The 14,882-nt window shown below is 46.7% G+C and overlaps 1 protein-coding gene across 2 annotated transcripts in view; it reads right to left on the reverse strand.

Annotated features, from left to right (window-relative positions):
• Positions 1 to 3,058: 3,058 nt before the first annotated feature.
• Positions 3,059 to 14,882, reverse strand: part of TDP1 (tyrosyl-DNA phosphodiesterase 1) — an 89,524-nt gene continuing 77,700 nt past the window's right edge. Inside the window, exons 16-17 of one of the 2 annotated variants that reach the window (XM_077780940.1) lie at positions 9,329 to 9,437; positions 3,059 to 3,214 (exon numbers count right to left, since the gene is read on the reverse strand). In XM_077780940.1, coding sequence (XP_077637066.1) covers positions 3,141 to 3,214; positions 9,329 to 9,437 — 183 coding nt within the window. In that variant the 3' untranslated portion in view covers positions 3,059 to 3,140. Of the gene's footprint in view, positions 3,215 to 9,328; positions 9,438 to 14,882 lie in introns of those variants that run through there. The other variant, XM_077780941.1, reaches the window with a different exon arrangement.

The following is a 14,882-nucleotide window of genomic DNA, read 5'->3' on the forward strand; positions in this document are numbered from 1 at the left end:
TACTAAACATGGCAAAGTTTTCAGCCCTCAAAGCTCTGTCTCACTTGAAAGGAACCAGTTCCATGGTCAGGTTCTTGCTTTAGTTCAGTGGCTCAACCTTGCATACTAATGCAGTGTTTACTGGTTGATTTTATATACTGATGGCTGGTTCTGTCACACTACGGCTTGCTATTATAGTGGATGAAAGTGTACCTGGTTTTGTAGCTACAATTACATATATACATGAGTCCTGCTCCTTGGCTGGGCTTGGGAATATACATCATACTTGTTGTCTGGGTTCAAATCCCAGCTTTGTCCCTTGCCAGCTGTGTGACTTTGGACCAATAACCTTAATCTCCCTATCTGTAAAATGGGGGTGTTAATAGTACTGGGTTATTGAGATTTGATTCATTAATACACATAAAACAATGTTATTACTCAGGGACCAGAGAAGTCTGGGCTCAGAGGTGGTTACTCGCCTCCATGTTGGGTTCTGGTCATGGGCCCTGGTACCCTTCTCCTGGAAATGAATGGCTGCACATTACCCCTTCTCTGCCTCTCTCTGGTTTTTGTATCTCAGTATGTAAGGGCCACTTAAAGTAGGGGTGCCTGGGTGGCTCAGCCCGTCGAGCTTCCAACTCTTGATCTCAGCTCAGGTCTTCATCTCAGGGTCATGAGTTCAAACCCCATGTTGGACTCCACGCTAGGNTGTTAGCAGTGGGGCCTGCAGACCCGGAGTGCATAACCCTTGACCACCGACTTCCCCTAATGCTACCTTGATGTACCTACCAACCCATTCTACGGAACTTGTCTGTTTCTGCTGGGGCCTTCTGGGTCTGCACGGGGTGTGGAGGAATGCTGCCTTAAGTACGGCCCCTAAGCCAGGGCTGTTCAGAAAATGAGCATCTAGAATCTTTCATCCTCATCTGCCGGTGCCATGCCATCCGGTTCTGTAGGAGGATCTGTCCACAACACCCTGGGGGGTAACACTCATCCATCTCCTCAGGTACCATGTTACCTGGGAGCCCGAGCCACCCGGCAGAAAACTGGACATGGATGCTGCCAGACCTGGGTTCAAATACCGGCAAGAGGACTTTCTAGAAGTGTGACCTTGCATGAACACTTCACCTTTTTGAAGGATTTCCTTATCAGGAAAATGAGGAAAATAAGGAATCAACCACTGCTGCAGTAGCAAATCCCTGTACAGTTCTCGCGCAGGCACCTAGCATCTCCACGGAGGAACTCCCCACTCTCAATACCACCCCCATCTTAGAGCCGAGGGGACCAAGGTGCAGAGAAGCTAAACAGCCTGGTGTAGGTCACACAGCAGGTGGCAGAGTGGGGATTCAAACTTCCGCAGTCCTGCTCCAGCTCTGAGCCCCAACACGCCTTGCAGTTACGTGGAGGGGACAAGCGACAAGCCTGTGTGCCGGACTCCACGCAGGGTTCCCTGGCAGGGGGCTGGGACGCTGCTCCCCTGCTGTCCTCAACCGGCTGAACGCACCCTGTGCAGCCCAGGCGGAGTCCTGCCGCAGAGCAGGCTGATTTCCAGTCCTGGTGACACGGGGACTCTGCTCCCACTGACAGAGGCCTGCCCGGAGCTGCCCTGCCCCCACCCAGGAAGGGACCACCATGCTGGCGAGAAATCTCAGGTCCTTTGCCAGTCCTTTTTATTTTTTTTTTGCTTTTAAGTTTTATTTAAGTAATCCGTACACCCAACGTGGAGCTCGAACTCCTGACTTCAAGAGCCCCACGCTCCTCTGAGCCAGCCAGGCGCCCCAGCCGCTCCTCTGCACACACAGACCGCCGGGCACCCCTCTGGGCCAGCCCCAGTGCCTTCCCACTGACTTCCAGGCGCACGTGACGTGGGGTTCGCATGTTCTGGGAGGTAGAAGGCATGGTCAGAAAAGGTTGAAGCCTTAGTCGTCTTACCTGGGTAATGAACTGGTTAAACTAATTCAATGGCTTTTCCACATTTTAAAAAGCAGAGCACATGTACACATACAATCGCAGATGACATCCTGGACATTTCCCAAAATATGAAACAGGTGACGCAGAGCCGCTCTGCCAGGACGAGGGAGGCCCACAGCTGTCTGCCTGGACTTCTTCTTTGTCGGCGCAGCCCCGCCCACCCTGCCGGCTCCTAAAGGTGACAATCACAGGCCTCTGAGGAACAGTCTGAAAAGCTATCTTCAAAAATTATCTTCTAAAATTATTCAACACTCTTCAAAGATGTAAGACGAAGGTGGTGACAAACTGCAATCAGCCTCATGTAGAAAAAAAACAAGAAGGTCTACATCACCTTAGGAGAACTCGATTCCTAAGTATGAGGGACATACGTACATAGAGATCCTCGGAGCTTTGACCCAGACAGCTGTGTGATGTTGGGGGGCAGCCTGAACCCTTCTGGGCCTCAGTTTCCTCACTTGTGAAGAAGGCACCAAATTAGGTCATCTTCTAGGGTTTCTTCCAAGTAAACTACTTGTGCTTTTGTATGTTCTGCGAGCCGTCCTCTCTGGAAATGTGAGGGGGTGAAGGAGACAACCTCCCACTGTGAGGAACGGGTGAGGAAGGGGCAGCGGGACCCACCCGCAGGGGGAGAGGCAGCCCGCAGAGCTCCGGGAGCAGAAGTGTCCAGTGAGCCTGGGGAAGGGGGGGTGGTGGGACGAGAGGCAGCGGGGCTCACGCGTCTGAAGAGCAGCCGCACCGACCTCTGCGAACCGCGGACACCGGCAGCCTCACGTCCGGCAGCCCTGAGACGCACGGCTGCGGGCTGGGTAATAACGGGCAAGCACATCCTTCCCCTGACAGGCTGCGTTTGAATCGAGAGCGCCTTTCCCGATGGAGTAGGGCACACACAGTCTTCAATTCAGGAGAGTTGGCACCACCGTGAGCTTAGACATCACTTGGAGGAGGATTTTATGTACCTTCTCTTAATGTTGTCCAGTTAAGCTTTCATTCCAAAGTTTAGAAAAGTGAAGAAAAATTTCTTAGCGACACTGTTAATGACCATTAAAAGTATGACCAGCGTCCATGTTTGTAAGAGTGACTTTTACAGTTTTGTAGGGGTGTAGATAAAAAGGGTGAATATCCAATATAAATAACATCTAATACTCGCGGCTTGAGATCTTACACCTAAATTCCACAGCGCTTTAAGATTCTCAGGAGGGAACCCACATATTCCCATGTGTGTCTGGTGCTTTGGTGTAAGGAATATTCCAAATCCATGGCCGATCTGGAGGGTGAAGGAATAGAAAAAACAGATTACATATGTATAATAGTTATTTGAACAGGATTAAAAAAAATTCACTTACCGGGTAGGATAAAACCACCTGTGTCCTGGAGTCTACAAACTGTTAAGAACCTTTTCTGCACCAGACAAGAGCCCATCTCGGACAAAGGCTGTTGGTAAAGGTTTGTGCTAAGACACGGGCAAGTGAAGATGGAAAGAGGCCAGCAGAAACCAGGGGGTACATTTCAGCTTGCCACTCACACTGACAAGTCACCTCACCTCTCTCAGCCCCAGAGTCCTTATCTGTACCTACACTGTGGGACTGTCGTGAGAGCTAAGTGACATAAAGCCATGTAGTGTCCAGCAGAGAAAGGATCTTAACAAGGGCAGCTGTTATTTTCTTCTTTTGCAGAGCTGGAGAACCCAACAGTAACAGATGGCATGGTCAAGGGTCACTTGTCTGCTCTCAGCTGGTCATGGTCACATACAACCATGAGGCTCAAAGTCACATCCATGAAATGGTTTCGTTCTGTTCCTTAGGTCAGTAATTGACAAGGCATGAGGGTCTCTGTATAATGACCGAAGATCAATGTTGAAGACGACAACACACCTTGATAGGACACGACGGAAAGAACGCTGAAGACCTATGTTCAAATTCAGCCCTGATCCTTCACTGCGCCCTAGGAAAAGCACTGAGATTTTGGCCTCATGTTCCTCATCTGTGAAATGGGAATCAGCTATACAGGCAACCTCCCAGGGTTACTGTGAAACATAAATGAGAACACCTGTGCAAGTTCCTGACACGTTGCAAGTGCTCGATAAACGCAAATTTTCCCCCTTTGCCCAATGTTTCAGAAATTGAAAAAATCTGATCACTTGTACCAGGCTTCACTACCGCTAGAATCAAACCAATTCAAAAGAACCATATATGCATAGGGGGTAAATACATTCCAAGGGTGAAAAATAAATCCCCATGTGCTCACCCCGCTAAGATGAAATACACACTCCGGAAGGCTGAGCGCTTACAGAGAACTAGCCACTCAGCAAGCGTGTAGAAAGGAGCCATCCACAGGAGCAGCTGCTCGGCACTGCCAACCCGCTCTTGGGGGAAGCTCTCCCCTCCTCCTGAGCAGAGGCATGCGGTAGCTCAGAGGATGGCCTGGTATCAGTGCGAGGCTCTCCTCACAGTTTGCGGTGCTGAATACTCTCAGAGCAGGCATGCACCCAGCAGCACATGCAGGGAAAGAATGTCAAAGATTCAACAAGTTATCAGAGCTCTGTTCTCTTGTCTTTGACCTTGAGAGGGTGTGAAAGCCTGACACCACACACTTGGTGAAACCAGCTTGTTAGAGAGCTGTAAGCCAGGGCCTGTGTTACATGCTGGCTTTCTAAGAGATTGAGGGTTTGGCTGGAGTCCTGGGAGGGCGCTGCTGGAAACCCTCCCTCCCTTCCCACCCCTCCCCCTCAGCTCCCCACGGGGCTTAACAGAGCACTGCTCCCTTCCACTGGGAGCACCTCTTCTGCGGCTACACTTCTCCCATCTCTTCTGCCAACTGCTCTGTTGGTAACGTCAGCCCTACTTCCTCCCCAAGGCACAGGACCCCAGGATCCTTGCTACAGGAGTGGCTATTAGATTCACCCCCAGTGCAGGGTTTGTGACCCACTCATCTGTAGTCAGCCAGTAGCTTCGAGACCACTGCATTTACTCCTCTCCCTGTTAGCCAACAATGACCAAGTGAGGTAACCGCGCTATTAGCAAATCTCTGGACACTCTGCTTTACAAATGTGCAAATGTCTATCTCCATGGGCTGATCACTTGTCATGCAGGCTGCGGCTCTGCTGGGTCTTTTTACCCATTAGTACTGGAAGTCAGCGTCAACACCTACTGGCTTGGATGAAAGCCTGTTTTAAGTAATGCTCCTAAATGGTCCCATGGGAGAAAAGTGTGCCTCACGACACAGGCATGTGCAGATCTGAGAGGTGCCGGCTAGGAGCCAGGTACAGAGCTGCGGTCCCCCGGTGTGCCGTCCCGTGGGGCAGACACACAGGCAGGCGGGCCGTGGTGCTGGCATCGTGAACTTCACGTCCACGCAGTGGTTCCCAGAGCTGCTGGTGCACTTCCCCAGAAATCACCTTGGGGGACCTTATTTCTGCTGGTCTGGGTCGGGACCTGGCAATACACGCTCTTACCAAGTCCTAAAGGTGACCTTAACACAATCAGAGTTTGGGATCTGAGAGTTTGGAATGAGCTGTCTTTTTCCTGGGATAGAACGGAACGATTTAAAACAGGAGTGTGACAGAAGATGTGCATGGCAGCAGTGCAGAAGACGATGTCCAGTGGGAAGGGCTGAAAGCAGGGAGAGGGAAAGGCAGGCAGCACAGTCTAGGTCAGACACAGTGAGGCTGACAGCGAGGCCAACCCTGAGGCCGTGGTGGGAAGGCTGGCAATGGGGGGGTGGGAGACCAAGGGTTTCATCTCTGTCTCTACTCCATCTGTCCCTGTGGTCAACTGAGGACTGTGTAGATATATATATACATCTACACACACACACAAATATACAGAAATGAAATGTACAGATTTCAAAAAATTCATGTCAAGTGGTCATAGCAGTTCCCAGCACATAGTACTTAATGAGTGCTAGCTGCTGTAATATTATTATCACCACCACCCTCAACTCACATACGGACTGTCATTATCCTATATACTGCATAGGTCCCTCAGGTTTTTTTGTTTTTGTTTTTTTAACAGCCAGACAAATCCAAGTACAATATCCCATTCTACTTAGCTAGGAAATTAGCGCTTTCCTCGAGTCCTCTAAGAAACGGCCTTTGAGTTAAAGAGTTAGTTAACAGATGGACAGCAACATGCAGAAGAATGAAACTAGATCATTTTCTCACACCATGCACAAAAATAAACTCAAAATGGATAAAGGACCTGAGCGTGAGACAGGAAACCATCAAAACCCTAGAGGAGAAAGCAGGAACCAACCTNAACCCCTGTACACGCATTTCCCACTGTCTTCAGGGGAACCTGATACACTACCTGCAGCAGCCACTGTCACCCGAGCAATTACCTTGACTTCTTTCCTTGTATCAGGCACAGACTGTATATGTGTGTGTGTATGCTGTGTGAACCCAGAGAGATGAACTAAGTAGCAGATTTCTGATGCCACTTTACTTACCCTGATATCAACAAATGTATAAAAAAGGCTTGCCTGCTTGAAATACAAAGGAAAGCTCCAAAATATGTCAGGCTGGGTTACTGACCTAGTAGACATGCAGCTGTTATCTGAAACCCATTAAACCCTTCTCTGAGAAGATCTTCCATGTTAACCCATGTACATAGGGTACAACAGAAGAGTCTATCCAGTGAGAGGAAGAATAATTCAAACTGCTACAAACCAAGTACTAATTTCAATGTAATTTGATAAATTACTTTTTTACTTGGAGAATTCTACATTTCCTTAAGGTTTGTGTTTATAAGGTAATTTTAAAAGCTAAGCCGGGGCACCTGGGTGGCTCAGTCAGTTGGGCATCCATCCAGTTCTTGATTTTGGCTCAGGTCATGATCTCACAGTTCATGAATTCAAGTCCTGTATCAGGTTCTGTGCTTATAGAATGGAGCTTGCTTGGGATTCTCTCTCTGCCCATCTCAAAATAATTTAAAAAAAAAGCTAAGCTAGAAGTTTGGTGTCAGCCTGTTTTATGAAACAAAAAGATTTTATTACAGGAGATGATCAAAATTATGTCTAGAAAACTTTTCTGGTTCTCTCATTTAAAAAAAAAGTCCTCATTTCTAAAGAGCTTTCAAAAACAGGTCCCTAAAAATTAAATTAAGTGTATCAACGATTTTAAGTGACTTCTTTTGCTTTTTTTTTTTGGATTAGAAAGTTCAATCAGCTGTTTCCCTTTCAAAAATACTTTATGAACCTGTCTCTACTATTTAGCAATAATTCTCATAGGTCTAGACTGAAGTTCATTTCTAAATTGTCTGAATTCAAGAAATTATTGCAAACGAATCAAGCAGTAGGGGGAGTGGTTAAATTATATGGGAACCAATGGTTTAAAGCACTTGAGAGAATCAGATACTATGTACGTGTTTAAACTAGATCATGTGCATCTCACGTGCCAAGGTTTTAACGACCTCTTCAAATGAGCAATTACATACATAGCTAATGAGCTTAGTTCTACACACTTAAAAGTTAAATTGTGAAATATACTAAACCTGCAAAAGGTATATACAACTTGGCAAATACCACTTTAACCAAATGATCAATACTGACTTTATCAATATTGCGCTAGATACTGTGTTAGGTGCGTGACAGATAGGAGAGCATCTTGGTTACTCTTTTCTTTTTTTTTTTTTTAAATGTTTTATTTATTTCTAGGAGAGAGAGAGAGAGAGACAGCATGAGCAGGGGAGGGTCAGAGAGAGAGGGAGTCACAGACTCCGAAACAGGCTCCAGGCTCCGAGCTGGCAGTCAGCACAGAGCCCGACGTGGGGCTCGAACCCACGAACTGTGAGATCATGACCTGAGTGAAAGTCGGACACTTAACCGACTAAGCCACCCTGGTGCCCCTTGGTTACTCTTTTCAATAACTCTCTGAAGTAGACGCTCTTATTTTCCCATTTTACAGATAGAGACACCAAGGCCTAGAGAAAGCATACGGCCCAAGGTCACTTAAGAAGCTGCACAGAAGCACAGCCTGGTTCTAAAGCAGTATCCTTCATTTGTGCATGGAGGGGTGGGGGGCAGAGAATCTCTGAAACTGTGATAAAACCGATACAATCTTGCTAGTGAAAAATGAAAATGCATGAATATACAATAAATTTAGAGGATTTAAATTTAGAGGATTCAAACATACGAGCCTTCTGAAACTACTATCATCACAAGTGTTTAGCTAGAAAAGTCACCCGCCAGAGGCAGCTGGCACGCTGACACTAGGAGATGGCACAAACTGGGCCAGAGGTGTCTGGACAACGTAAGAAACGGGCCCACTGGAAGGGGAGGGCTTGGTTTACCGTGAAAAAGCCAAAAATGGTGAGAGAGGGTCGGGCAGTATCTAGAAGGCAGCTAGCACGGTCCAGGGAAGAAAGGGACCACCGGGCAAGGCTGGCTCTGTTAGGGAACTAGAGATTTTGGAATATTCATGGGGTGAGGTCATTAGAACTTTCCAAACAAGAGCAAAGATTTTCCTGTTCAGATTTAGCATTCACTCAAAAACTGCTGACTACAGTCTGGCTATCTGCGTAGGCACCTACCTACCAGGGGAAATATGCTGGCTGCCATTTTAAATTACTAGGCACATCCTGATTATACATCCGCTCGTGTGAGTCTAGAAGTGCGAACTCGCTTCACAGACAGACATTCTGGGGCTGACAAGAGTGGCCCTAGGGTCTGTGGGCCTGTGTCAGAACTGGATGCCACTCATACCAGCCAGCTTGCCTCCAAAACCACCACGAATGTGAACCACCATTCCAGTGACTTTCTATGATGAAAAACACGTGGTCACTGCCTTTAAGAAAGTCACGACCTCAGGCAGCCGGGGCATCTCCCTTTTAAGAGGACAGGAGGTTTCTGTGAGGTCAAAATTATTTTCATCAAAATATTAAGCCATTATTTGTTATTTTCACTTTTTCACGAGTGTACAGACGCCTTGTTATGTCCTATCATAACAGAGCAGCTATGAGAATTTAACTGTCTTTCGTTAACCCAGATAGTAAGGAGGTTTGCAAAAACTGTAGATAATGCCACCTTCCTCATTTTTTTTTTTTTGGAAAAAAAATATGATTAGGATTACTATGACCTTAAAACTAAAAAAATTGGTTTTAATTTCTAATATGGTAAACATCAATAGATATAAAAATCCATGTAAATAAAAGCTCTCTGTGGTCCTTCCTTAATAATGATAGGAGTACAGAGGAATTCTGGGACCAACCATTTCAAGAACTACAGCTCCTGTGGTCCCAGATAGGGCAGCAGAGGGGACTCCTCAAACCTGCGTTTCTGAAGTGTTCTATGAACCAACCTCCCACCGAGAGACCAACGGCTTCCCATGGGCACTGTTTCTCTTTCGGTCCAGAATACCAACGATTTCCCTTTACCCAGGTCCCACCTTTACTTCCATACAGCTCTGGAGGAAGATCGTACGGCACAGGAAACGACGATGTTGGCTCCTTGTTCCCTGAGAAGAATTTCGGTTTCACTTCGAAACTGTCCAGGCCCTGCAAACACACAGAAGGAATCTATGATTGCACTGCATTTTCTGGAAAAGACAGATCTCACGCAGCGATTATATCTTTCTGGTACTCACAACAGAATTCAAATTATTTCATAGCTATTCTTGATGTTTGATAGGTCAGATATATTCACAACTCCCCTAAATTAATCTTTCCTAAAAAGAAAAGGTTCACATTTTAAAAATTAAATTATGATGAAGTTCACAGAAGTTTACTAAAGGAAATAAAGAGAGAAAAACAATTTTGGATATTATAGCCCATTTCTACTGTTATGTACAGTTTGCAAGGAGTGTGTAGAAGACACTGTACATAAATACCTCAAAATACTTTCAATATTGCTATAGTAACAGGCTGCTCAGTCTGGTGTAAGAGTAAAAGTTGCCTTCATGTATAATGAAAGTGTTCCAATATAATGTGATAGGAATATGAAAACACAAACTCTTCAAGACTCCCCAAAATGCAAGGCTTATTCGAAGAACTCGAGAACAGGGTATTATTTTTAGATCTTATCAGGGTACGAGTTAACGTGCTGTATCTTGGCTGATGTTCGTAACCGCGACTGCCTTCCAGCCCAGGGCCTGCGCAGTAGTGCAGGTGCTTAATACAGTAGACTCCTCCTCATGCCTCCACACGTTATCATCCTCTATCTGGTTTCCTTTATGGATCACCCTAGCACCTTGCAAGTCAGTCTGTCTGTCTCTCATCCCTTCTGTCCACACAATCACATACCCACAGTCCATAAGCTAAACATCCACATAGCAAACAGTACTAATGTCTGTGGAACCCATACAAGAGCTTGAACCAAACGGTCTCGGTGATCACATAACTTGGGCAGGCGAGGCCGCTCGTGGGCACAGAGTAGGACATGGCCAGAGTCGGGAGTGACGCTGACCTGGGCCTCAGGCAATCTGAGTTCTGACACTGCTTTCGCATTCACTGAGTTGTGAGAACGGCTGACATTTGCCTTTTCTCATTCAACACGTTTTTTGGATGTTTATTTACAGAAAGTGAAGAGTGTGCACACACTTGAGCGCACATGAGTGGGGGCGGGGAGGGGATCCCAAGCAGGCTCCACGCTCCATGCAGAGCCCAACATGGGGCTTGATCCCATGTACTGAGAGATTACGACCTGAGCCGAAATCACAAGTTGGATGCCTAACCCACCGACTGAGCCACCCTGGTGCCCCTCAACACAATTATTTCTTGAGTGCCTCTTCTGGGTCGACATTGGTGCCAGGCACTGAGTGCTTAAGAGTTAACAAAAATGTCATCGTCCCTGTCTTCATGGGGTACACAGTCTAGTGGGGAGGCATTAAACATATACATCGATCAAAGTAAGAGAACTACAATTTGTGATGACTGCTATGAAGAAACAGGGGAGTACTGGAAGAGAGAACAGGAGAATTGTTTTAGACTTGGGGGAAGGAGATGATCAACAGATGCCTCCCTCAAAAAGTAACATTTTAATTAGGCTCTGGAAAGAGTAGGGCTAGGAGAGGTGAGAGTGGAAAGAATATTCCAGGCAGAAGGAACAGCTTCTGAAAAGGTGCAGAGGCAGCAAAGAGCTTGCATGTTCTAGGAGTTAAAAGCAACAGTCAGTGGTGCACCTGACCACGTATTTACTCAGGCTCAATTTCCTCAGTTGTAAAATCCGAATAAAGCATCTAGAGGCCATCATGTTAAAATATTTTTCATGTCAGCACCCAGTCTTGGGGTGCAGCTGGTGTTCAAGCAACGGTGAGCTGAAAAATTAGGATAAAGGCACCCTGCTTGCTTACTCTATGGGCTTTTGCATAGAGAAAATCAATGCCTAAGTGCTCTGTGCCCACAGAGACCTACAGAAAGGAACGTGCATTGAAGAAAGGCCCAGCACTGATGAAGATGGTGATTGGTAATACAGTGAAAGGCAGTAAGTGATAGCCTGCTGGACTCTAGACAGAAAAGGAAGAACTGCCTTTAACCAGTAGTAGGATAAGGAAAGGCTTTGTAGCAAAGATTACAGCTGGGCCTTGAGAAATTGGTATAATTTTGATAAACAGAGAGATGGCAGGAAAGAATATGAAGGGAGACCGGCATGATTCAAGGCAGAGCTGGATACAGGCTGCATACAACAGCCACCTCAGAGGGACAGGGAGTGAACAGCCTAACACACAGGGAGAGGGCTGAGGAACACTGGAGAGACCCGATTCAAGAATGCTCTGAACAGGAGGCAGTATGGCCATCTGTGGCTTGTACCTATTTAACTGGGACCAACCCCAGACCCTAGTGACTCGGGCTATCTGGGCATGTGGACCAAGTCAGAGGCATCAGGGAGGAGGCCATCTTTCTGTTGAGGAGCTCATCTGGTAAGATGTGAGCCTTGAGCTCTGGCGGGGGGGCTCTCACATATTTCAAAATGAACTCCAATAATATGACCCAAACCCCTGGATTCAGCTGTGCCTGAAGCAAGGGGCTCATTCTGTGTTTGCCTTTTTCTTACACTGTTTACATTGGTTATCTGTCATTTACAATCCAAAGCATCACAGGACCCCAGTTAAAGAGGGCAGTCCTTACTCCAATACACAGTGAGGAGTTGCAGGGCTGTGAACTGGAGGTTCCTCCAGAAATGCAGATGGGCACAGACGCGGACAGATCCAACTGGGAACTGCTAGAGACGGGTTGGTGCATGGTGATGAGGATACGAATACTAAGCATCCTAACAAAAGCCGAGATACAAATGAGGTGAGTTCGGGAGAGTGGGGTCAGTGGAAAGAGTAGAAAATGGATTTGAAAGAGACTGAAGGTAAAACCAATAAAAGTCAGGGACATCCAAGGGCAGAGGAGGAAGGCGGCAGGGAGACCAAGGACACTTGGGAAGGGACCCTGCAGCCTGCCCCTCACCCACATTTCCACCCTACAGAGGGCTGCCAGGCCACCTCCACAGCAGTCACACTGGGGTCCCTTCTCATAGCTTACCTTCAAGTTCTGGGTCTGCCTGAGGATAATCTTAAATCTATTCTTGTGCACATCACTTACTTGATGTGTGACTCTGGGTAAATCACTTAACCTTTCTGGGCATAAGTTTCCTCATCTATTAAACGGTATGTTGAGAGTAAGTCAGTTGTTTAGAACAATGACTGGCATGTGGATATAAATTAGTACAGGAAATATATTCAAGGTGCTCTTGTGATGAAATTACTATTTTACAGGGGACGAAATACATCTGGAGGTTAAATAGCTGCCCAAGGCCATTCACCTATTAGATGGTGAGGCTAGAAATCAAACCCTGACTTTCTGACTCTTAGTCTTTTGTTCTTCAACTAAGCAAATAAGTGGTCTCACACTCACCCACCAGGAGCCACCACAAAAGAAGAATTCCTTGAAAATTTAAGAGATGATACTAAAGCAAACCAAATCAGGATGCACCAAATTCTGGAAACCTCAGTTCTTGACATTTTTGAAAAGAGGCCAGAGATTGGGAAATGATGTCACTTCACTTAATTTAATGACCATTAAATATTTTACATGGAGTTTCAGATAAAACAACTTCCCTCTTCTTTGGCTCCTGGTCTATTTGTTATTTTCAAATAATTCACGGCAAAGCATTAAGAATTTTTATGGTCTGGTCCAGATCTGATGCCCCAACATGTTTTGGCACATGCTTCTCTTCCGTGGTGCCTTACTTCACATATAAGAAGCTTTGAGCCATCCATGTCTGACAGGAAGCAATATTTTTTTTTTTCCATTTGAATGCCATTTCTGATCCAAATTCTAGGGTATTACAGAAAAAAAAGTACCACTTTTCCCTTCAATCTGGATGTCAAATAATTTGAGGCTGTCTTGTAATTATCATTATTTATATATCACAGTGCTATCACTTGGCATTTCATAAAACAGAGGAAGGCACCCTCCCAGGCACAGATACTTAAAAGACAGTTAAGACAATATATTTATAAAACACCAGGTGAGAGGGTGGACATCTATCACACTGGAGAAATTACTGGCTTTTGCCTTCAGCTCCGGGAGGAAAAGAGCTGTTATCACCATGACAAATTAGGTTTAGCAGCTTAGCTCAATCACAGAGAACAAGAAACATGCTCAAGTTTCATTTAGAGATGTCGTTTACTTTCTAGCTGCATCCAACTAGCATCCTCAAACAGTAAAATCCTATACAAGGCATCAAGTTTTCCTGGGTAAAAAAGGAGGGTAGGGACAGTGAACCTTCTAGAAGAAGCACATTTAATCAAAGATGGACTAATTGACAAGGAAGTGAATTACAGGAAGGAAGGTGGCTGTCTTGTCCTTCCTATAAGGCAGTATATGACCAGGTGGGAGCTTAGAAAACTCTTCATGGAGAAGAATAAATCCAACAGGCCCAAGAAGGGTGGGTTTTGGGGAAGCAAAGGGCTAGGTCAGTGTGGGGGAGTGCAGTTAGAAGGAGGAAAGGGACAGCATCCCATCACCATGGATATGATATGAAGATTCTGATTCACTGGACATTCACCTCTGCCCTCTGCCTTCTGCTGCGCTGCTTGGCCTACATGCTGGCGCTGCTACTGCTAAGTGCCCAGGGCTAAGTGCCAGGCATTGTTGAAACAAGTTACAGGCAGTAACTCTCAATTCTCTTTAAAAAAAATTTTTAGGGGCGCCTGGGTGGCTTAGTCGGTTAAGCGTNGCACTGTCCCCACCTCACCCAGAGAAGGGGGCCTATGGAAGTAACAGGTCTAAACCCAACAGACCGTAAGCAGGACCCCAGCTCCACTGTTAGTCTGGCTCCTCTAACATGGTGTGCTCCTGGAGAGTTCCTTTGCTTGATCCTTGGGATTTCTCCAACGTGTTATTCTTTGTTCTGTTTCCATGTTATTTCAGTTTCTAATGGAGGCAAAGAATGACGCAGGTCACACAACTAGCTGGTGGCAGTGGTGCCATGAGTGCCACGGCCTACCTCACCTACCTGCTAACCAGCACTCAAGGCTGACTGGAGCCCTGGGGGTGTGTGCGGGGAGGGCACAGAATGGAGGCTGGGAGGCATGCTGTTCCAGGTCACGGCGGGCCTTGGTGTCCCATAAAGGATTCTGGATGTCGTCTCGTGGGCCAAGAGGAGACATTGCAGGTTAAATGTCAGAGGAACAGACCGTGGCAGGTGGGCAAAAAGAGCTTCAGAAGTGAAGCAGGAGCCAAGATGGGGTGCGAGGGGAGACAGAACCAGTCCAGAGAGGACGACAAGGACCTGCAGCAGCAGGCGGCAGCACTCTTGCTAGGGCAGAGGGGACAGGCGGTGGCAACTGGGTATGGGCGGGAAAGGAGGAGGAGAATGCCAGAATGGGGCTTTACTGGCTGAGCGGGAGAACACGGAAGCTTAGGAGAAAACTCCACTTGAAACACTGCTGACCAGCTGTGGCCCCCAGGAAGCCCTGCGTCCCTGCCTCGGCAGAGAGCAGGTGGACAGAA

Source organism: Crocuta crocuta, unplaced genomic scaffold (genome assembly GCF_008692635.1).
Source record: "Crocuta crocuta isolate KB4526 unplaced genomic scaffold, BGI_CrCroc_1.0 scaffold299, whole genome shotgun sequence".
Lineage (NCBI taxonomy): Eukaryota > Metazoa > Chordata > Mammalia > Carnivora > Hyaenidae > Crocuta > Crocuta crocuta.